Source organism: Pipra filicauda, unplaced genomic scaffold, assembly GCF_003945595.2.
Source record: "Pipra filicauda isolate LSUMZ 115617 unplaced genomic scaffold, ASM394559v2 scaffold95_size2449627_pilon, whole genome shotgun sequence".
NCBI lineage: Eukaryota > Metazoa > Chordata > Aves > Passeriformes > Pipridae > Pipra > Pipra filicauda.
The window spans coordinates 1,865,602-1,889,885 of NW_024105153.1; the positions used below are offsets into that span (position 1 = coordinate 1,865,602).

Consider the following 24,284-nt stretch of genomic DNA (forward strand, 5'->3'; position numbering starts at 1 on the left):
GGAACTGCCAAAGGGAAAAGTCAGTCTCCACGTACTGAACCACTTCTATCACTAACACAATTTTCACCTTCATACAAGAACTGCTCAGAAATATTGCACTTCACAGAGCAGCATGATTATGCTACGCTAATTCAGAGGAGTCATAACTGGCACTGTTTGCCCACAACAGCTGTAGGACAGGATGAACAGAAAAAACTTTTTAACTTGCATCACAAGATCACAGAGAGATTAAAATCAGTCACCGATTTTTCTGTCTTCTACATTTGAACACAATCCAGTGTGTACATACCTCCTACTACAGAAAAAAAGTGAGCAGGATGCCAAGTATAGTTACGGCATCATCACCACCCATACTTTGGTTCATAATACAGAAGTTTTAACCGCTCTCGAGTTTGTGCTGAACATAAAAATGCCATGGCAGTATCAATACTGGTATTTGAGACTTAACTTTTATCACCAGATCTACCACAGACCTTCTCAGCAGTAGTTACTGACTTGCCCCTTACCTTACCTCCACTATGAGGCAAACTTTCTCTAAAATTCTGTACTGGAATTAAGAGGAGCCACAGCTATTTAAATCAAGTGTAACTTCACTGGTATCCTCAACTCACTAAGAACGAGTGGCTCAAGTGTAACCAGCTTAAGGACACGCGTCTCTCCTTCCTACTTGGAACACTGGGTCCTGTTGATTGGCTAATGCTGCTTACTTCTTAAAGCTGCCTACACGAGTTTTGCTCCTTAATAAACAAAGTAGTTCAAGCACCAAACATTTTCTGTTTGGGCGGAACAGAGAAAAGGAGAGTACTTTTTTTTCTTGAATTAAGTTCTTAACAGTTACAGGTGAGGTTAGTGTTTCAACATTAACTCTCATTTATCCCCATCCCCTCCAAGACTGCAGAAACTCCAAATCTGCTAATGCTCACTTCACAGCTTCTCAAGGCTCGTAGCAGAGCCAGGCTAGTAACTCTTCATTTACCTGCACACAGCCTAGAGATAACCCTGATCACAGATCGGCATGGTTACAGTTTCCTTCTTGCCGGAAAAAAGCTTCCAGGAAGGAAGGATGGAACAGCACTGCTCTCCGAGTACAGAAGGGGAGCAGCGGGGAGGGGAGCCGGGGTAAGCAGGGCACAAGACAGTGGCGCTCCCCCGCCTGAGCCCGCAGCAAAAGGCCAGGAGACCTCGGCCAGCTCAGGGACGACAAGTGCGAAGCCTCCCCTTCCCCCACGGGCACAGGCGCAGCCTCAGCACCAGGAGGAGCCCGCAGCGGCGGCGAGGCCGCCGGACTTCCCTCCAGGACACCGCCCCTCCCGCCGGGCCGGGACCACCCCCGAGCAGCACGGGGTGACCGATAACACTATCGGCGAGGCCGGGGCCGCCTACAGCTGGGAGGTGGAGGAGGATGATGCGCGGCGGGGCCCGTGCCAGTGGCAGGGGAGGGGAAAAAGGGGAAGGGGAGGTCCCGTACCCTCGAGTCCCCGCACAGCAGCAGCTCCGGGTAGCTGAACTCCACGCAGCCCTCCTCGGTGGGGTCCTTCAGCACCACCTCCAGGCGGACCGTCTGGCGGAGCGGGAGCGCCTCCCGCGGCGGCGGCGGCTCCTGCCGCCCGCTCTGGCGCGGCGGTGGCGGCGGCAGCGGCGGCGGCTCGGGCCGGGGGGGCTCCCGCTGCGGCGGCTGCTCGGGCCGGCCGGGGTCGCGGGGCGGCTCCGGGCGGGCGGCGCTGTCGCGGGGCGGCTCGTTCGGTGGCGGCTCCGGCGGCGGCGCCTCGCGGCCCGCCGGCGGCGGCTCCGGGTCGCGGCCCGCCGGCTCCCGCTCCAGCGCCGGGCTCTCGCCCTCGCGGCGCCGCACGGGTGACAGGCTGATGAACGGCACCCGGCGCGGCTCCGCCATCCTCCTCCGCCGCCACCCCCCCCCGCCCGCCGTCCGCCGGCCCCCGCCTCACGCGTTCGGTGACACCGCTCTCTGCGCTCCCTCCCACCGGCCCCGGCTCCTCCCTCTCCCCTCCTCCCCGCTCCGCCGCCCGGTCGGAGCTGCCCCCTACGTTCTCCTCGCCGCCCCCGCCATCTTGGCGCCCCCCCACATAAATAGAAGCAGCCCCGCAGCCCGCGCAGGCGCACCCGGGCCCGCGTCGCCGCTGTTATTGCTCAGCTTCCCCCGGACGTCAGCGCGGCCGCCGTTGCCCCCCCGCTGTGGCCGCCGGGCCCGCCTCCGGTTGCCGGGGCGATGCGCACGCCGGGCCCGCCGCCCGCCCCGCGCGGGGCAATGGCGGCCGCGCCGCAGCCGCCAGCGCTCGCGCTCCTTCTCGCCCGAGGGCGGCCCCGGCGGTGACCTCCCCCTGCCCCTGAGGCGGGATGGGAGGAAGGGGCAGCCCCGGCCCGGGATGCTTCGTGCTCGTTGGGATCGGGGCTGCCCCCGCTGCTGGCGGGGCTGCGCAGCGCTCGTCCTCTCGGGGCAGCGCGGGCCTGCTTGGGGGAAGGTGCGCTGAGACCTCTGAAAGTCGGCGGCTGTGGGTCAGTCACCAGAGGAAAACCCTAAATCCTGCCCACGGTCGAGGGCTCAGTGCAAGGGAGAGCGGCCGTTCCCAGCCTGAACGGCGCGGACGCGCCGTGTGTCGATGACATCAACCCACACTGAGTGGAGCAGCTGAGGACATCGGGGGTTGACAAAATCGCGCCGTACGGGGCTGATCCCAGCGTGCTCCCGCAGAACAGCAGCCGCTGCTCTGGGTGCCGGTCTGTCCTCGGGGGAAAGGGAGCTTTTTCAGTGACCATTCCCGGTCTGTGGTGTACCAGCTTACAGGCTGCAGGGAGCAGTTGAGGATTGGTGAGAAGTTGTCCTGTAGAGAGGGGACAACGCAAAGAAGGCAGGGTTTGAGCAGCAGCGAGACTTCCGTCATGAGCAGGAGCTGCCTGCAAACAGCGCAAGTGTTTCAGTCTGTCACCACCTACTTTGACAGACTGGTAGCTGGTATTTCCAGATGGAGGTGTGCCACCAAGGCAATGCAAAGTTTCAGGAAGCTTATGAACATCTTCATGTACATTGCATCCTCCAGCTTAATTGGGGCAGAGAAAAAGAAGTTGGATGGGGGTTTTTTGTAATTTTTTAGGCTCAGAAATACTAGGTAGGAGTGGTTTTGTTCTCTTTTTTAAAAAGTACTCATTTTATGCAAAGCAAACAAATAACACATTGTGTTATTTTGGATGATTACAGCAGACCATTCTCTGAATCACATTACTCCACTTTCCAAATTGCATTCATCACCATGCTTGATACTTTCCTCTCCTTGCGTAGGAGTTCTTTTGACTTGACTGTTTACTTTCTTCTAGACTCCAGAGAAGATCCCTGATGTTAGAACATCATTAACAGGGAATGGAGAGCATTCCAGAATACTGCTTGCAGCATGGAATCACTGGAATGACTGACCTGATCTGAGAAATGTAAACTGTCTCCTTCTGAAGCTTGAAAGGCTTTGTTGAGCTTTATAGTCAAGGAGACTTGCTTTATCTTAAAACCTTGTATGTTCTAGTATGACTAGCAAGCTCAGTAGAGGTATTCCTCAAATATGTTTTTAATTTCAGCGTCGTAATAAAATCATTTGGTGATCCCACTTGTTCTCCTGTTGAGAATTCATACAACTATTTGGTGATGTACATAATAATCCAATGTATTTCTGGATTCAAACTGAGTGAGTGTCATTAAGCTCCAGACCTGCAGATCCCGCCAGGAAGATTTTACTTCTCATCGAAGTCCCTGTGTAGTCTATGTCATTAAACTCTGTGATGATAAAAAGGGGTCTTTCCTCTGGAAAAGACCAGTTTATTGCTCCTCAAACAGAAATCTTATGTGGAAGTCTCAGGCTCTTCTGCAGCTCTGCTGAATGCTTGCTTTCAATTACAAAATAGGAGACTAGACATTGAAATAAGTACAACAGGAATACAGCAGGTATTTTGTTCACAGGTAATACTTGGATATATCCATGGAAAGTGATGAAGATAAGCTGTGCATTTTAAGTATCCAACCTAAAAATCCATTTTGTCTTTCAGTCCCCTAAGATATATGGGACTATATTCAGAAGTAATGAATGTAGGACAGGTACACCACAAGAAAATGAGTTTTGCAAGTATCTGAATCCAGTGTTTCAGATTGTCTTGGTTGTAGTGTAAAAAGAGTGTAGGGCAATAACTGGAATATGTTAATGTTACATTTGGTCTAAAACACTAGAAGCACTCATGAAAGACTCACAAGAAAACAACCAAATCTAGTAGATCTTAAGGAATTCAATTTTGAATACAGCAGGAGTGTTTCAGGCTTGTGCCATATCAAACAGTTTCGAGAGGAATTCGATTTGTCATTTTTTTCATAATTTTTTTTTCTGCTCTACTACCTGTTTTGTTCTTTGGCATCAAGCTCTGTCTCAGGTATTTTTCTACATAGCATAATGAGTTGCACTTCTCAGTGCAACACAAAACAGTAACATTTTAAAAAAGTAATTAGAGATAGATGTTTTGCCAATTATTTTGCTTTCTCTCAGGATATGACCATGCTAATGTAGTCCAACATCAAATACGGATTCCTTCCCTTTGTATGTTATCTGAAGAAAACAATAATGGAAGTGTCTCTTGAAAGAGGCACATTAAGAATTACAAAAACTGTGACAACTGCAGAAAGAGAGTAAGTTTGAGGTGAAATTGAAGCTGCTTTTTATTTCACTAGTGAAAGCCAGTATAAGCAGATCAGACAGAGTGGATGCTTGGAACTACAGATGCTACAGCCACATCAGCGAGTGGCAGTTTGTTGACCTGACTTTGTTTCAAATACAGAAAACAGAGACAGCACAGCAAGCCACTAGAGGCCTCTACCCTGGTGCAAGTGCGATCTCCCTGCTCTGCTTTGGGTTGGCTTCTCTGTCTGTAGCACTCTCTCTTCTTTTTGGGCTGTTACTGTTGGTTGTGGTAGAGTCAGAGCTGTACCCTGTTTCATTATAGACCAGTGCTCACTGTTTTCCTGGACCTAATGGAAGCTGCTGTGCTGCCTCTGTGGCTTCTCTAGGCTGGACACTCTACAGCAGCAAGCCCAGGGTCCCATGAGAAGGGCAGAGCTGTCCTTATCAGTTATGTCCGTCTGCAGGGAGCTTTCAGCTTCAAAGGCTGAATACTTTACTTCCATGAGCTATGAGCTTATTGTCCTTGGACAGGAATGCGGGAGTAAACGTGTTTTGCTTATACCAATAACAAGCTTAGGTGGCACAGGATGGCAGTTTGTATTCTGCTTCAGCTGAGCACTGGGACCTACGTTTTTCCATCGGTTGCCTCCTCACTATATCCTCCTTGGTTTCTTATGGTCCAACAAGGCATCTTGTTGATCCTTATGGTCCGTTCACCAAAGCTGCTGCCACAGTACTTGCAACTTCCACTGCTGTGTCAGGAGATGGTAAAGCTGCAGGTAGGATGGTGTTTGTGTAGCTTTTACTAGAACTGCTGCTGCATCATAAGAATCCACTGCACCAAAAACATGGCTGGCATTGCTGGTTTTCTTTTTAATGATGCTCTCTGAATTCGTGTGCTTTTTTTTGTTTTTTTAACTTCTCTTCCCTCCTACGACTTTATGAAGTTGCTTCCTGCCAGATCCAGAATCAAGGAATAAGCCCCCCCCTTTATTTCCAAAACTAACCACCAATGCCATTGAAACCATTTGGAAAACTAATTTCTCTGCAGGATCCTTCCCCCTCTTTTTTCTTTTTTTTTTTTTTTTTTTTAAATCATTGTTGTTCTTTAAAGTAAAAATACTGTTCCCTGTGGAACATACCTCTAGTTTTCTCTCCTCAGGCACATGTACTTAAGTCTTACCAGCAGCTTTGCCACAGCCTTAGAAAGTCCGAAGTACACTTTTCAGTGAAGTACACAGTGTTTGGAAGGACTGTAAGCAGGTAGAGAAATGCCAGATTCACTCTAGAAAGAGTGCATTAGCTTCAGGTAATTATGATATCCTTTAGCAGGACAGTAATATTCATTTGTCACAATTTCGAAGCAGAGGAACCATGATTGTGAACTTTCTCCTATGCACTGGTATAGTGCTCCCTGTGAACTAGTTAAACCTTACTTCTTGCAGAATGAAAGTTTGAGCCTGTGAGACACTGGATTCCTCTCCAGAGCTTCAAGAAAAGCTTTGAACAAATCTGATTGAAAGTGCAAAGTTTCAAAGGCAAAAGGAAGTTTTAAGAGTGGCAACAATTTTTATGGAAAAGGTTGTTATTGCTCCTGTAACCGGAGGTGCTTTTTACGTCTAGAAGTGGATTTAGGTGCATCTTTTGTTCACTTGCTGAGATGAGGAGTGGTCTTCCAACACCATATTGTGTGTCAGGACAACATAAATGGCATGACTGTGGCAGGTAGCTGATGAAAACAAAATGTTGGCTTCTATCTCACATTAAAAATAAGTTAGAAATCAGGGCAAGTTTTCATGTGAAAAAAGTAAAGGAATTTACGTGAGTGGGTGTGTCATGGCAATCAAGGGGGGGGGTGTTTTCTATCATCCATGCTGTTCAGGTGCAATTTCTCAATGAGAACTTCAAAACTGACACAACTTCCATATGACTGGTGATTTTTATGCTCTACAGAACATTGTAACATACTTTAAGCTAATAGATAGGGTAAGACTGTTGACTTAGAGGAACCTCAGAGAAAATTCAAAGCCTCAAGTGCTGCATTTGGACAGAATAGCAGGTTGGGAAGAAAAAGCAATGAGAGAAAAAAGAAAGAAGAAGAGCATGCTTGCCAAGGAAGAGCAAGCTGCTCAAAGAAGCTGCTATGGGAACAGCTTTTGATCCTGGAGAGAAGATGAAATATTGAGACATTAAACATCAGCTCTTAAGTAGGTGCATTTACCAAGCAGAACATAAGTAATTTGTTCCCTTAGATAACAGTAGCAAAATCAATTGTAAGTAACAAGAACAGAACACTTTTCTAGCTACAACTTATTTTTTACTTGTTAATAACTATTTCTGCTTCTGGTGTCAGAATTTCTGGCTGGAGCAAGCAGACAACTTTCATCTTTACACTTTCCTAATGTTAAGGGTGAATTCAGTTAAGGATGACAAATAAGCTGTAAACTTCTGCAGTAGTAATGATTCCAGGTGAAGTGGTGGACTCTGTGTCTTAACTAACATTAATTTGGGAATGTTAGCCCCTGAGAGGTTTTCTCTGCCAAGCAGTGAAGATTAGTTAGAGGTCTACAATCCTTAAAAAATTCCTCTTTGCAGGTTTACTCTTTACTTTTTTAAGAAGGAGGAAGAAATAAAGGCAAAAAAAATATTAGTTACCTTCTACGTGATCATGAGAAAATTAGAGCCAGTGAATTACCAAAGTAACAAGCGACAGCATAAGAGAAAATTGGCTCAAATTGCACCAGAGGGGGTTTTAATTGAATATTAGGAAAAATTTCTTCACCGAAAGGGTTGTCAAGCAATGGAACAGGCTGCTCAGGGAAGTGGTTGAGTCACACTCCCCGGAGGTGTTTAAAAGCTGTGTAGATGTGGCACTTAGGGACATGGCTTAGTGGTGAACTGGGCAGTTTGGGTAAATGACTCAATGAACTCAAAGGTCTTTTTCAACCTGAACGATTCAATGATTCTTTATAATAACCTTTTAGCTTATTTTATATTAATTCTGGAATTTTTCTTGTAGCTCTAAAGAATAGCAAGAAGGGTTACATCAGAAATAAACAAAGAAGGGATTTTGTAGAGGAGTACCCAGTAATACACACACACACAAGTTTTTTTCATTAAAAATACAGTTGTATAGAAAGGGAGCAGATTTCAATGAACTGGTGAAGAAGCTTAAACTGAGGAGCATCTGCCTGTTATGTGTTGATTGTGACTAACAATGTCACTTAAACAGTAGTTAAGCTGAGTTTAAAATTGAAGAGGAGCTGTCTTTGAAAATAATAGAGTTCCTTAATGGTAGCTCTTTTATGATTCACACCTGCTCATTTGAAAATGTAAAACCACCTAGATGTTTACAGAGATTGAGAAGGATTTTGTGCTCTGGGGAGTTGTCCCTCACTTATTCTCATTTGCACTATTTCTTTAAAGATACCTGTGGCATGGGATGTTTATTTCTGATGAAAAGCCTGTTCCATCAGGCCAGCACCCCTGGAGGCAGCCAAAGATTACCAGCCTGTCTGAAACTTCGGAGTCAGATAATTTTCTTATCTCTGTATTGTTGTCTGCTGGTTTTATTCTTCCAATAGTAATTAAAACCACACAAGAATGAGTCACAATTTCAAGTAGCTCTCCCACCCACCTGTAACATGAATAAGGAGGATTGCCCGGATAGGGAGTTCTCAGTTTGAATTGCAATCTCTACACTAAAAGCAGTAATGCTGTTTAATGAGGTAAAACGGTCTGGAAGTAATTCGCAGCAGTACAAAAGCTAACGTGCCACAGGATTGCTCTTGCTCAGGGTTTCTCTTGTGGGTGCTGACCTAGGACAAGACACTCTAGGTGCCCTTGAGTCAGGCAGACTATAAGCTAGACAAGCCTTGGTCGCTTGCCACTGTGATATTTTCTAGTTTTTAGAGAATTATAGATATTTTAATAATTATCAGAAATTTATTTTTTATTAAATACTCTAATATATGAAAAATTAATGTAGTTACTGTTCAGGAAACAACTGTCAAGCAACGTTCATCCTCCCAAAAAGAAGAATTTTATGTAATACATATATGTAGATTGCAAAGCAACCTTCTAGAAGTTATAAAGACTTACAACATATTTGGCTGTGACCTCGCAGAATTTTTTTTTTTTTTTTAATTCTTCCTTTCACTTTCAGACTGATTTTAACAAAACTCCAATTTCCTAACCGAGTTTTTCAATGCCTCTGAGCACTTTGGAAACTGCTTTTACTCATATAAAGTTCTACACCTAAGTAGGTGCACATTATCACAGACATCTGAGGGTGCTTGCATATACAAATTGCGACATGTTTAACATTCATATAAGCTTACAATCAGAATAGTCAGAAGCATACTTTGCATGTGCATTTCAGCATTTTCATACTTCCATGATTTTATTTCCAAGCCAAATTGCCTTCAAAAAGCAAAGCACATATTTATCACCGAGAATTAACTACATACCGAGATTGCAGATTCAACACAAAGCTGCTTTTGAGCTGCCACAGCATTAAAAATAGCATCTGAAAAATTACTTACAAAATACGATTTTCCATACATGAATAATTTCAATAGACAAATGAAATTTCGTAAAACTATATTCTTCCCACCTCAAGTTGTATTCTGAGAAGACATATCAAATGTAAAGTTTTTTGAGCATATTAAAACACATGTAGAATAGCAGCAAAAGCAGTGACGATTTTAAGAATAGAGTGGATGGTACATATTAGAATTGCTTGTGAAAACAAGCTACATTTTCTGTATAACAGTTTTATTTCAAATGTCATTTTGCCGACCTTAAAAGAATTACCCTGACATTGGTAAGTAATTGTGCAGCCTATTCTTACCTGAATTCTTCTTCACTGTTTTGAGACTGAGTTGCTTCTTAGTGTCATGCTGATTTCTAGTCTTCCATAGGATTTAGCATTTTACAAATCTGTAAAAATCTTGCCTTGAATGCCTGTAAAGTGGGAGCAAAGCAAGTCATGTTCAGAGGTGGTGCACGGGGAGGAAGAGATAAGTGGAAAACAGCAGTACATTGGCAGTACTCCGTGGTAGTCCTGTAAGGCCCATCACATTACTGTAGATGGGAAGGGAAAACACTCAGTAGGGAAGGAGAATGTGCAGAAATGAAAAGCAAACACAGCGATAAAACCTGTTTGAGGATCTTTAGCTAAACTGAGTGGGGAGTCTTGTAAAACTTGCCTCAGAAATTACTTTGTTTTGACCGGAAAATAGCTCTTTCATCTTTAAATAGTGGGGAAAACCATCATTGTTTTAAATAAACAACCAGCTTCTCAGTTTGTTCAGTGATAACTAAGTTCAGCACATGTGGCACCATGAATAAGTCAGACAAAAGTAAGACTGAACTTGTAGAATACAAATATTAGGATAATCATCAGAATGCGGAATATACCAGGCAGTTTAAGACTAAGTTTATCAGGTTTCATAATTTAATTTTTTGTAACCTTTTCTTAGACACAGCTTTCACAGATAGATTGATATTCAAGAGATATATTGACTTCATGTGATATGAATCAATTCACCAGCTCTGCAAAATAAGACATTGAGTTTTGTCACATAATGGCTACTCATATAATGGCCTCACCCACTATTGTAAGGCAAGGAAAAGATTACTAGTAGAGTGGATGGGCATAATGATCCCGTTGTGCTTAAAAAGGACAAATGATGAAAGAAAATTGTAGATGTTACAATGAGCAATGTAGCTATTAGAATTGAAGCACGGTTCTTTTCTACATGATGTAAACAATCTAAACATTATTATATATATTCTGAAAATGTTACTGTATATTATATAATTCTGCACTGTTATGTGTGTCTTTTCACAGAACTGACTATGTGGAAGTTGCTTACGGTGATCAAGGAGCAGATGGTGGAGTCTAAGACTCATCACTCATCCCCAGTTAAGGGCCAGCTTAAAGTGTAGTTTGAGGACTTCAAAAAAAGGTTCATAAAAGTACAATTCAGACTCAACAGCATAGGTAGTATCCCACATTTTAGTTAGATCCAGCTGTATCTGAGAACTGCTGCAAATTATCCCATAGCATATTTCCTGTCAAAATAACTGGAGACCCAGGGTCTTGAAGGTCTATTGTAAAAACATTTTAAAGACCATTACTTATTTTACTGCATTCCTTATTTTAAACTCTCCTAAACAATTAGTAATAATATAATGTGGAGCAATTAAGCAAAATTAAATGTGTAAGTGTGAATTGAAACAGAAGTTCTCTTTTTATTTGAAGAATACACTCTGTCTTCTCAAAAGTCACAGCTCTTACTAAATATAGACTTTTATTTTAAAATCTATAAATAGATGCTAGTATAATTCATCAGTTGAGCAAGATCTGTAAGGAATTCGGGAACCATCCCCTGCTCAGAGATGTGAAATGTCTGCTTTATTTGTTTCAAATTAAAGTTTTTTAAAAAGTAAGCTTTTAGTGTGTGGCTGAATGGGATTACAGGGACAAGAAAAAGATGTTTCAAATTCTGCAAAAGGACTTGAACTGCTGGACTCCATCAATCTCTCTGGGATGCTGTAAGGTTCATCTAATAAAGATTGAATGGGAAGTATTATCTCCCATTACATGGATTTTGTACAAGTTTACCTGAATACAACAATACTGCAGTTCCTACATACACAATACATACATTTCTGATGTCATATACCTAATTTAAAGTAATGGCATAATACAGTATTCATAAGGTACCTGTTAAATAAGCTGAGAATGACAGATGATGAAAAGTAGCCATCAGTCATCATTAATAAAATGTTTTGGGGCCCCTGGAAGGATGTAGAATCCAACAGACCCTTGATAATCCAGATATCAAGCATTAATAAATGTCTGCAGAGAAACAAACTAGTAATTGGTGAGGATAAGATAGTCACGCAGTGTGATTTGCATAAGATGGAAAACCGAGCCCATTTGAACAAAGTATAGTTTTGTAGAACTAAAAGTAGGCTGTCTCTTCCGAAGGATAGACTGCATCCTGGAAAGTACCAGTTCTGGAAAAGCCCTAGGTGTCATGTCACAGTCGAGAAGCAATTTAAGGCAAGCTTCCCCTGTGACAATATGACAAAAAGGGTGAATGCAGTCCTTGAGTACACATGTAGGAGAAAAGCAAGCAGCAGTATGGAGGAGCATATTCCAATGTCTTATACAGTCATAAATTATGCCCACTGCTGAACAGCCATGTTTTGAAAAAAAGTCTGTTGACAAACCAATTGCCAGTTTTCCAGTCTGGGAAATACCCTTACAAGGGAAGCTGTCTTTCATACAGAGTTGACTTGCTGCACTTTATGCACACCTAAAGATGAAAAAAACCCCTAAAACTAAAAACCACTGAAAAACCCAAACCAAACCAAAGAATGCCAGGCTTTAATGGCTAACAGCAACAATGATTGTTGGAAGAATCAAATATTAGAAAACAAGGCCAAACAAGTTCAATTTAGAATTAAGGTACAATTTCTAAAACAGCAAATGTGATTTAACCATTTGAATAAATTGCAAAGTAAAACTATGGATTTTCCATTATCCACTTTCAAATTAAGACTCAAGTTTTTCTGGCAAATATTTTATGGTAAGTCGAGTTAGCTATTGGATTCAACACAAAGATTAGCTGATGAAATCTACCATCTTGCACTGTGTAGTGTCAGGCCAGTTTATCTAGCCGTTGATTTTAAGGTTACTGGTAACACTTTCATGCATTTATCTACTTATTCAATGATTGTATGAATAGATAAAAAGGGGAGAAGGACGTCTGGAAATGAAACTCCAAAAAGAGTGAGTGGAAATTATTTCTGGAGATAATACAGGGAAAAATGGGTTAAAGAGTAAACCAACTGGCAAAACCCAGATGTTTCCTTCAATGTATGTATAGCTCCCACGAAGTGAAGCTACACGTAGCACCAGCTATATATGTAATTGTTTACTTTGTATCTTACTAGCTAATGGCCAAGTTCCTTAATCAACCTTAGACAGCTTAAGATCAATGAGCAATCTTCAAGTTGAGGGAGCCACATAACCCTAAATGCCTGCTACAGTTCAGAGCTGGAATGTGACATGACTTTTCTTTCACAATGAACTTGCCACCTCCAGTTTAGTACATTACTTGGCTCCAGGTGTTACTAGAAGTTATATGCTGGATTCCAGAAGTAATCCAAGAAGGTTGCTGCTATATTGGATCAATTCAGATACTGCCCAAAGCAGCTGTTATCCTGGAACTCACAGCAGCAGATAGGATAAATGTCCTCCTCTGCACTGTAATCACTTAGATGTAACTGGCATAGATGTTGTTCAGGTATTACCTGAAGTTTAATTCAAGGTTGACTTCATTATCTATCAGGAATGGGTCAGCACCCAACTAAAAGCAGTTACATGCTGTTTTGGGTTTGGCTTTCTTTACCGGGCACTGTTAATTATATGATTGCTAGCACAGTACCTTCTGTGTATTCTCTGTAGCTTATTTTTCCAGAATCAGATGCTTGTTCAGAGTATAAGAAATAACTGTAATTTCCATACTCTTCCTTGAAATTCTAATGATGCAGCAATTTCTTTCTGCCTTAGTCTCCCTTCCATTACATTATCTGAAATGCCACTGTTTCAATTTTTTTTCACTTATTCCTGACCCAATAAATTTACCTGTTCCCTGACTCTGCCCATGCATTCTTCACTGCCTGCTTGTTCTGAATGGGTTACTTTTGTTGTTTTCCTGCATATCTACCTTCACTCCTAGCCATCCTATTTAGTGTACCTTGACTCCTTAAATTTCTAGTTTAGGGAAATATGGAAATGGGCAGGGAAAAAATTTTGTTAACTCTATCTGAGAAAAAGCTTTAGATGTACTTTATTAAATTCTACTTCTGTATCAGCTAAGGCATCTCCTATTCTCACATCTGTTCTTTGAATAAGATCTCAGTTTAAACAATGGGAGGTACATTTGAGACATATTTCTAAGGTAAAATAAACACCAGTATTTCTGTACTTTTCTTGTTCTGCATTTTAATAGTACCTACATATCTGTTCCATTACCAAGACCTAAATGCTAAGACAATATGTATCTTTTATTTCATCAGTGCTCAAGGCAAAGCTCTGCATTCCCCTGTTATATCTTAAATGACAAAAGCTTTATTACCAGTCAATAAAATGCACTGTTCTAAACCACATATTATTTAGCATATCAAATATGACATTATGACTACAGTAAATAAAGGTGAGGTTTTAAAAAACTTCTTCACTGGTCGCAGATGAGAATTTAAAATTACTCCCCAAGCCCTTATCCATCACACTTATTTCAAAATATTCAACCAATATGTAAAATGGTCTGTAATGGATTTGAATGCTCTTCGGCTCTCCTGCAGGTTAAGCTTCAATAAAGGGAGTAATTAGATGCATTTAACATCTGCTACAAAGCCACCAACATGATTTTTTGAAGCTTTGTACCAAGATTCATAATTGTATTCCCGATCTGTTTCCAAGTTAATTAAACTGGGATGGAAAGAAAAATGCCATTTACAAGTGAAACGTGTTTTGTAACTGCTTTCAGTGAAAATACTGCTCCTTTCACACCTCTTTTGAATGAGTGTAACATTGCTCCTGCCCCTGCTGAAAGGCTCTGGTATTGTTGCTATTATGATGGATCAGTTTCTACAAGTAAATGCAAGTAGCCACAACTATCAATGTACTTCTAGACACCTGAATGATGATACCCACATTTTTTGCTTGAAGCAGTAAAAACACTGACATGTTAAATGGCAGAGAGGTGTGTATGTTCCATATATACCTAGCTGCCTTATTTTCAGCAAACTACCATAAGATCAGGACCAAGGCCATTGGCTTGCCTTTGACTGATTAATGAACATGCGCTTAACGACCAGCCTCAAACCTGCCCTCTTCCACAGCAAAATGAATATGCTATTTCAACTTCTGCAAGAGGAAGCAACACAGACCAACCAGACATTCAGTTAAGAGCTTTAATCAATGCACAGACAGTAGAGAATATGGTATTCTGAATTCCCCCCAAAAGATAAAAAAATATTTAAGTATTTTACAAATTTATAAAATTTAAAGTTTCCTTTTATAAATAATATACAAATGTTTTTTCACTACATGGTTCTGGTTACAAAGCCAGGGGGTGGAGCTTCAGCAATGAATATTCATATACTTGGAACTGACTGCCCCAGGGGTGGAAACACAGCCCATTTGCCATGGGCTGGTCCAGAGTGCACTGGAAAAGGGTGAGGCTCCACAACACTTACAGTTCGTCAATGACATCACTGTATGGGAAAACATGGCAGACAACGTTTTTAAGAAAGGAGAGAAGATAATCCAGATTCTCCTGAAAGTTGGTTTTGCCATTAAACAAAATAAGGCCAAAGGACCTGCCCAGGAAGTTCAGTTCCTAGGAGTAAAGTGGCAAGATGGACATTGCCACATTCCAACAGAGGTGATTAACAAAATAGCAGCTATGTCCCCACCAACCAGCAAGAAGGAAACACAGGCTTTCTTAGGTGCTGTGGGCTTTTGGGGAATGCATGTCCCAGAGTACAGTCAGATTGTAAGCCCTCTCTGCCTTGTGACATGGAAGAACAATTTCAAGTGAGGCCCTGTAAAAAATGTGCTCTACACTGCAGCCGGGGAGAAGGGTCCTTTCTGGAGCCGCTGGCAAAAACTGCCTGGGAAGGAAAACTTCTGGGGTTGTGGAGTCAGGGATACAAAGAATCTGAGGCCTGTTATACTCCAACTGAAAAAGAGATACTGGCAGCTTATGAAGGGGTTTGAGCTGCCTCAGAAGTGATTGGCACTGAAGCACAGCTCCTCCTGGCGCCCCAACTGCCACTGCTGAGGGGGATTTCAAAGGAAAAATTCCTTCCACACATACCACTGATGCTGTATGAATTAAATGGATCACTCTCATCATACAGCGAGCACGGATAGGAAATCTAATCACCAAGAGATCTTGGAGATCATCATGAACTGGCCTTAAGGTGAGAATTGTAGACTATCAGGAAGAGGAGCAGGTGACCAGTGCTGAGGAGGCCTCACCAGATAATCAGCTATCAGAAAATGAAAAGCTATAAGCTCTCTTTGCTGATGGTTCCTATCATACTGTAGGGACAAACTGAAAATGGAAAGCTGGCATATGGAGCCCTATGTGGAAAGTTGCAGAAGCTACCAAGGGACAAGGTGATTCAAATCAGACCCAGCTGCAGAGCTCAAAGCTGTCCAGCTGGCTTTAGATGTTACTGAAATAGAGAGAAGTGGCCAACACTCTACCTCTACACTGACTTGTGGATGTCAGTAAGTGCTCTGTGGGGGTGGCTGGTTTGATGGAAAAAGGCCAATTGGCAGCACAAAGGGAAACCCATCTGGGCTGCTGAAGTGTGGCAAGACATCACTTCCCCGAGTGGAGAAGTTGACCATGAAAGTTCATCATGTAGATGCACATGTACTCCAGAGTCAGGCCAACAAGGAGCATCGTAACAACAAACAGGTTAAAGATTGAAGTGTCTCAGGTACATCTGGACTGGTAACATAAGGGTGAATTATTTGTGGTTCGGTGGGCCCATGATGCCTCAGGTCATCAGGAAAGAGATGCAACATACAGATGGGCTCATGATCGAGGGGTGGATTTAACCATGGACACTATCTCCCAGGTTATCCATAACTGTGAAATGTGCTGCAATCAAGTAGGCCAAGAGAGTAAAGCCCTTGTGGTATGGGGGGCGATGGTTGAAATATAAATATTGGGAGGCCTGGCAGATCAATTACATCACACTCCCACAAACACGTGGAGGCAAGCGCTACATGCTTACAATGGTGGAAACAGCCACTGGATGGCTAGAGATGTACCCCATGCCTCTGCCCAGAACACCATCTTGGGCCTTGAAAAACAAGTCCTGTGGTGACATGGCACCCCAGAAAGAATTGAGTCGGACAGTGGGACACATTTCAAGAATAGCATCATAGACACCTGGGCCAGAGAGCATGGTATTGAGTGGGTGTATCATATTCCCTATCAAGCACCAGCCTCTGGGAAAACTGAATGGTGCAATGGACTGTTAAAAACCACATTGAAGGCAACGGGTGGTGGGACCTTCAAACATTTGGATCTATATTTAGCAAAGGCCACCTAGTTAGTCAACACTAGAGGCTCTACCAATCAAGCTGGCCCTGCCCAATCAGAACCCTTGTGTACCGTAGATGAAGTCCCTGTGGTGCATATGAGAAATATGAAAGATAGTTTGGATTACTCCTACCTCAAGAAAGAACAAGCCCATCCATGGGATTGTTTTTGCTCAAGGACCTGGGTGTACTTGCTGACTAATGCAGAGGGACAGGGGAACACCACGTGTACCTCAAAGGGACCTGATTTTGGGTGAAAACCATCTCTCATATTGAATTGTATGTATAATACTGGTTGCTGAATGATACTGCCATTGTATACCATACATCCCATGGACTAAATGAACTCAACAAAACATCTTGGGGGAATGGTCGGTGATCACTGAAATAATACCATTGTTTGTATAATTATTTATGCATATATATAGAGAGAGATGTATGTATATAGTTGAAAGGTGTATATCTGGGCATAATGTGGATAGTACAGAGTAAGGGGTGGATAATGTTACGGTTACAAAGCCAGTGGGTGGAGCTTTAGAGATGAATATTGACACTGTCACATCATCATGGGGGGCATGGGCTTGACAGGGAAAAAAGCCATGGACTGGAAGGGCAAGGGCGCATGCTCTTCCCCTGCCGCTGGAGGGAGGGGCAGCTGTTTTTCTGAAGCCTAGTGACGGTCACTGCCAGGGCTGCCACGGCCTGGACTGGATCGGGAGAGCTTGGTGGCAACAACCACCCCAAGTCCCAGCTGCCGTAAGCCTGGAGTCACCACTTTGCTGCCACTGCTGAGTCAGTGTTTTCAGCAGCACACCTCCTTTTGGACAAAATAGTTTTCCAGGTTTTGCTTTGCCTCTGTTCTCTGTTGTTTTCTGGCTGGGGGAGGGCATTAGATCGCAGAAACTTGTTTGCCATATTGTTTTTCTTTGTTCTACCGAGCCGCATGGTCCAGCATGGAAACCCCTCTCCCCTTTGCTGGCTTAAACTGTTTTCATTTGTATAATTGTAGTGACTGCTATTTTCTTTAGTAATTTGTTATTTTTTTACTTATATGCCTTCGTATTGTCCCTTCATTATTGGAGGGGGATGGGGAGAGCTTAATGCAAAAGGGGAGTGCCCTGTTTAGAGTCTCAGTCCTCTGGTAACTGACCAAAGCCATCACAACTACCAAATATATAACACATTTTTATGTTACAGCTCTTGCTTTTTTTAGAATTACGTATTCCCTGAGCTGTTCTCCTTAAAAAGCAGAAGAGTCTAATAAATCCAAAAGTATAATGAATATGGTTGCTCATGACAGTGGTAAATGCTGAAGAAAATGATTCAGAACATCTTTTTATCCACCAGATTGCTAAACTAAATAGATTTCTCATGTGCACTACATTAACATGAATGTTTTGAGTGTTAAACTTCAAAATAAGATTGAACAATACAGACCAATAAATCTCCATGCTTTGAAAAAGATGATAGGAGAGAAAACAAGCCTTAGACAAAAACAACAACAAAAAAGAAATTAAGATATTAGTTACTGAAATTTATCCAGAAAAGGCTAGTGCTCAGAATATGATTTGTATTTTAGCCCAGAGAGGTAACATATAGAAGTCCTACAAGAAAGATGGAGAGAGACATGTAGTGACAGAACAAGGGCAAATGGCTTCAAACTGAAAGAGAGCAGGTTTAACTTAGATATTAGGAAGAAATTCTTTACTGTGAGGGTGGTGAGGCACTGGAACAAGTTGCCTAGAGAAGTTGCCTCAACCCTGTTAGTGTTTAAGGCCAGGTTGGATGGATCTCTGAGCAACCTGGTCTAATGGAAGGTGTCCCTGCCCATGGCAGGTGGGTTGGAACCAGATGATCTTTAAGGTCTCTTTCAACCCAAGCCGTTCTATGACTGTATGATTCTGTAAGTCTTCTGTATTATCTGATACCCTAGTAGCCTTTTGGTCATCACCATTACCATCTCTTATTTGCCATATTCTATCACTTGCTGAAGAAGGCTTGTCTCGGTCATGTAACAAATAATTCTTCTCCAGAGGCCAGAAGGCTTGCTGGAAAAAAACAAACCACAAAGCAGTTCAGTAACTCTTGGGGAGAAATCTGGGCAATATTTGAGGAGCACTTTACTTGTGGACAGTTAAAATTACTACTGAAAAAAAGAAACATTGAGGAATAGAGAGTGGTGCAAGATATAAAATGTTTTAATTAACTTGCTGAATGTTTTGCAATCTCACTGCAGTACACTCTTCCTCAGCTGGGTCAACCTGCTTGAATGTCTAAAGTCCTGCAAGGAAGGAGATAGTCAGAATGCACAGGAGAAACCAAAACCCACATCTTGCAGCCAGACATACAGTAGCAACTGACCCAGTTCATTTTGTGGTACTGACTTAAACAGGGACTCGGTTCTCCTTGGCCCACTTTTTCATGATGCGGACAATATATTCTACTTGAGAATTACCATTGCTCTTCAGAAGATGCAGTACTTCCCGCAGAGTCTCTCTACAAAGGTGGAAACAAAGATTTAAATGAGGCTAAGACTCAACTGATACAATAAATGACAATAAACAATCAAACTATTTTGCAAAACATGGACCTCCTAGATAGAGAGGTCCGTTCATCTGCAGAGCAGAAAAAGGTTAAAATGCACAGTTGATGAGATCCCAGGGACAAAAAACAACCAAACAAAAAAGTCTTCTACACAATTGTATAGAAATTAAAAGTAAAAAAACTCCAGCAAAATGTAATCAGTTTAGAGCTTAGTGTGTGCATGTGTGTGTGTATTTATATATAAATCTTTACTCTGCAAAATAGAACAAAGCAAACTTTTTTTTTTAATCTTTAATGTTATTTGCTAGTCTTTAATATGGCAACATCTAGCTTAATACTGTCAAAGCACCTTACACGTAAACACAAATAACAGGGAAATGAACATTACCAATAGGATAAACCAGTATTCCGCTGCAGTTAGCCAGCTAGTTTGCAGTAAGAACTTGTTTGCATATTTTGAAAAACAGAGAAGCTATATGTATTTTACTGCATCTGCTGCAGTGATTGCTAAAAGGACACTTGTAAGGTGCTATAGTTAGTGAGATTATTCCAGCAGAGAAGTGAATGGAAGGAAGGTGTAGAAGCCAAGATACATACCTGTCAGTCACATAGGAAACAGCAACTTTGGCCTGATGGACGATGGCCATCTGGCATCACCACAGAATATTCACAAGGGAACAGTTCTTAAATACAGCCTCACTACTCTCTCTCATTCTCCCATCCAGTGAAATGGGCCGAAACCAAAATTATCAGTAACATGGATGATTTCCTTTAATCTTTCATCAAGTATGTATGTTTGTCTCACATGGACAGTGTCTTCAGAAAGCAAATTTCAGTGAAAACAGTCTCATCTACTCATTGTTTGGAGAAATCGTGTCCTTCTTACGGTGTTGAATAAATATTTCCTTAGTTCTATTCTATGAACCCTAAAATGTCATGTGACAGTTTTCATTCTTATGCCATCGATATGAAGTAAAGTTGCTTTCCCCCAGCTCATGAACATACTACTACATTTATAGCCTAACTTTTCTTGTAGTATGATGACTAATGTATTTTGGTGTCTTACAGTTCATAGCATTCGCTGATAAGTTATTCTTCACCATATACTGTTGTGGAAGATATACTTCAAATTGAAAACTGCATATGGAACCACTGGCCAGAGTGTCTATTCTCTGAAAGGTCAATAATGAATTGGAAAAAGATATGGAGTCCTAAAGCTAAAATTATGATTCTATCTTACAGCTAACTGAAAACAGGAAAAGAGCAAAATAAATTCAAATACAACACAGAATACTCACTTTGCTTCTCGGCCAGCTAAGATCATTTGAAATACACCCACACAAGCACCTCTCTTGCCTTCCCAGTATTCAGGATTATTGTCCAGTCTCTCCAGAACATCAAACGCTTTGGCTGAATAGTAAAACTGACCCATCTGCAAAGAAAGTGAACATTATTCCTGACTGTATGATCATCTTTCAGAAGGAGATTAAAAACATTGAGCTCAGTTTTCTGAAATGAGAAGAAAGTCATAGAAGCTACGTGCATTTTCCTGTTTTTCTGCAGGCATCAAGTGACACAGAACAGGGACATTTCAGTTTTATAGAGGAGGTATTATAACATCTTTTTTGAGGTGCCCTTATCTAGTGTCGTACCAATTATACCAAAGCCCTTGACCAAATATCAACCTCAAACTAGTCCAAACATTTGAAAATAGAATCATATTTCCACATGTAGAGATGGTCACATATTTGTATGTCTTGTGGGTTTAACTTAGGAGTTAAAATGTTTTTTTCACTGTTACAGTACAGTACAAAAGAAGATTCAGTGACTCCATAATCCAAAATTTTTCTGAGCATAGGAAAATCCAGTGTGTACTCTAACTTTTCTGCTTTAGGTTCTCTACTTGTGTTTGGGAACCAGAAGCAAGTTGCTTGGCAACACTCAGTGCAAAAGGAGTGACCATATTAACTGTGGATTTTGAAGTCAGCATAGCTCGTAGGCTGCATCTATGACTGTGAGTGTTCTCCACTTGGGCAAGCCTGAATAGCAATGTTGTTTGTGAGTGGCATCTTCCCATGAGAGAGCACAGAAGGTAGACTGAGCATAACCTCCCATCCTTTGGTAGCTAGAAGCCTCTGCAGAGAAAAAAGGGTAGGCTGAGGGAGTTACATTGGGAAACTTTAGTCAGAGAAACACTGGTACTACAGAATGAGTACAAATTCTCTTTTCTTCACATAAAAGTTGATTTGAATCACTGGTGACTGGAAAGCACTTAAATGTATGGGAATAAAGATAGCAAAAATAAACGGTATCAGATGTGTCAGCTAAAAATTGTTACTGATCTATCCAAATTAGTATCTGATCTAGTTCCACTAAGCAGATATAGGTTTAATGTCCTTCTTCTATCTGATATTAAAGTAGTAAATGCTTCACCCCAAGTCATGTGCTGTTCCCTATATGGACAAGATGGGCAATTGCATAAAAAGCATCAAGAAATTAGCCAAAAATCCTAGCTTCCTCACTGAACAACTTCTGTCAGCACAGCAATGGGGCATTCGGCTACACCTAGTCTAAGGACACTGTTGACCTTGCTTTATCCATGCTCATTCTGCTTTCTGTTGAGCAAAGCCTAGTGCAACTGCCTTCTTAAGTTACATTTCTGGTGCTGTCTGTGGGCCTCTAATATAATGTAATGTTTCAGAAACAACTGAAAAATGCCACATAAACTCAACATGGACCTTGCTATTTAGTGGAAGAGGTACAAGCAGCTGCTAGTGTAGAAAGACATTTAACACCATAGTAACAATTCTTGAAATTAAATTCCTTGGCCTTTGGAGCATTTATGTAGACACATAATTAGGCTGAAAAATTTAGCCCTTTAAGTGCAGTTTTTCAGAGCTCTAGATGAATCCAAAATGTGGAGCTGCTTCTCCTCTTGAGTACACTAAGCTTTTCAGAAGAATTTAGACAAAGCAATCAACTGATTTAAGTAAGACTTTAAATGGTCTGGAGAGAGTTTTTACATGTCTGTTTTCCAACTTGCTTTCACAAATTGCAGCTACGGGAAACACCAGAGGCATAGTCACTTGCCTGAGCAACAAGACTTCTAGGGTGAGATGGTGGACTGAGTACTTGAAAGATGTGCAAGAGATAATTCTCTCAGTTTTAGAATAATGCTTTTGAGATCACAAGGAGTATCTCTCATTGCCATTACAAACTTTAAGGAAAACATAATGCTGTCCCAGGAAAAAAAAGCAGCATGAGGCTCCTTGCCAAATCTATGCTAGTTTTTTTTCATTAAAAGTTTTTTGTCAATTCCACCCATAATGAATCTCTAGGAGGAGAATAAACTGTTATTATTGATAGCTCAAGCATGCAGTAATTTACCAACGTTTTAATCAATGGGTTGTCTATCAAGCAGGCCTGTAGGTTAAAATATTGACTAACCCTTGCCAACTCATCCACATTATTAGACATCTTGCTGTTATAAAAGGAAGTGATGACAATGATAAAAAGTATCCAAAAAATGACTATTGGGACAATCATCGAATTAACATGTCATATACCAAGCTCTGAAGAGAAAACTCACTTTGTAGCAATCATTTGCAATGAGCTGCAACAGGTTAAAGGAGTCCCCTGAGGTTTCCATCTTCAGATAGAGCTTCCAGGCCGCCTGTGGTTTCTTATTCATAATATCTGCAATAAGAAGAAAAAGCTGAAATTGTGAAAAGAATATGCCACACACAATACTCAATGGCAGGTGGAATAGATGTTCCTGTATTTCTTTGCTTAATGTAAATGCATGCCTCAGCATGAGCATGAGCCTGGGAAGGAAAACTTGTCCTTATCTTCTGCCTTACTAGTGATAACAGCCAATTCATCAGAGAACGTCAATGTCAAGAGGAATATTATGGTGTTTACATCTCAATTTATATTTCACAGCAATAAGAACAACTCTCATGATTTCAGGTGTGATTAAGGAACAGAATAGAAAGCATTATAGAAATTTTTTATACAAGACAATGCATTCAAGAAGTGTTTGGGCAATACTCTCAGGCACATGGTGTGACTTGGGGATGGTCTTGTGCAGGGCTAAGAGCTGGACTCAATGATGCTTGTGGTCCCTTTCAACTCAGTATATTCCATGAAAGATCATGTTAAGAGATGTTTACTACATCTGCAGTATGGCATAATGTCCCAAAACCTACATATTTATATTTCAGGTATAACTACTGAAAATTGTTTGATATGGAACATTTTTGTATTGAGGTACTGTAAGGAAAACAAATTAGCCTAGGGAGTCTCAGACCTGAGTCATTAGAAAAGTCCTCTATATTATTTTGTATGTGGCACTGTAGCTGTTTCCGTACTGAGGTGTACTCTGCAATGTTTTAAAAACTGGTTCAGAAAAAGTAAATAAGATTTGCTATAGAATAATAAACACAGCAAAATTTTCCAGTGTTCCAGGAAAGAATAGAGGAGGTTTGTGAAATAAAAAACATGCTGGAGATTATAAAGGATATCCCTCGGGCACAGGAGTTTGGACAACATGTGGAGTAATATGGTAGGAATCAAAATACCACATATGCTTGCCTGATTCTTCTCTTCCCTAGACATCTGACGTTGGCCACCCTTGGAGGCAGACAACCCTTGGGCCTGACCCAGTATGAATGCTTCTATTTCGTGTTTTACTCTGAACATTTTAGAGCTGTAACTCAGTCTTTAAAGACAGAAAGCCTTCAGTCAAGCAATTGAGTAGACAATTGAGAAGAAAGAGGGTCACTGGTCAGGACAAAGCTGCACTGACAGTACTATAAGAGCATTGCACTGAAGCAGTAATTGCTTATAAAAGCCAGATGTACGAACGTGCAATAACCACCCACACTATAACTAGTGCAATCAGCTTTTCACTTTCATAGTCCAGAATC

At 41.6% G+C, this 24,284-nt stretch overlaps 2 protein-coding genes across 4 annotated transcripts in view; both read right to left on the bottom strand.

Annotated features, from left to right (window-relative positions):
• Positions 1–1,909, bottom strand: part of UBN2 (ubinuclein 2) — a 48,451-nt gene extending 46,542 nt beyond the window's left edge. For all 3 annotated transcript variants that reach the window (XR_003541017.2, XM_039391415.1, XM_027722591.2), the window contains exon 1: positions 1,469–1,909. Coding sequence is in view for 2 of the 3 variants with exons in the window: in XM_039391415.1 (XP_039247349.1) it covers positions 1,469–1,891 (423 nt within the window). In the remaining variant the exon portion in view is untranslated. The remainder of the gene's footprint in view (positions 1–1,468) is intronic.
• Positions 1,910–18,986: 17,077 nt separating this feature from the next.
• Positions 18,987–24,284, bottom strand: part of TTC26 (tetratricopeptide repeat domain 26) — a 46,168-nt gene continuing 40,870 nt past the window's right edge. Inside the window, 4 exon segments of the mRNA XM_039391389.1 lie at positions 18,987–19,093; positions 19,197–19,308; positions 20,655–20,788; positions 22,946–23,052. Coding sequence (XP_039247323.1) covers positions 19,197–19,308; positions 20,655–20,788; positions 22,946–23,052 — 353 coding nt within the window. The 3' untranslated portion in view covers positions 18,987–19,093.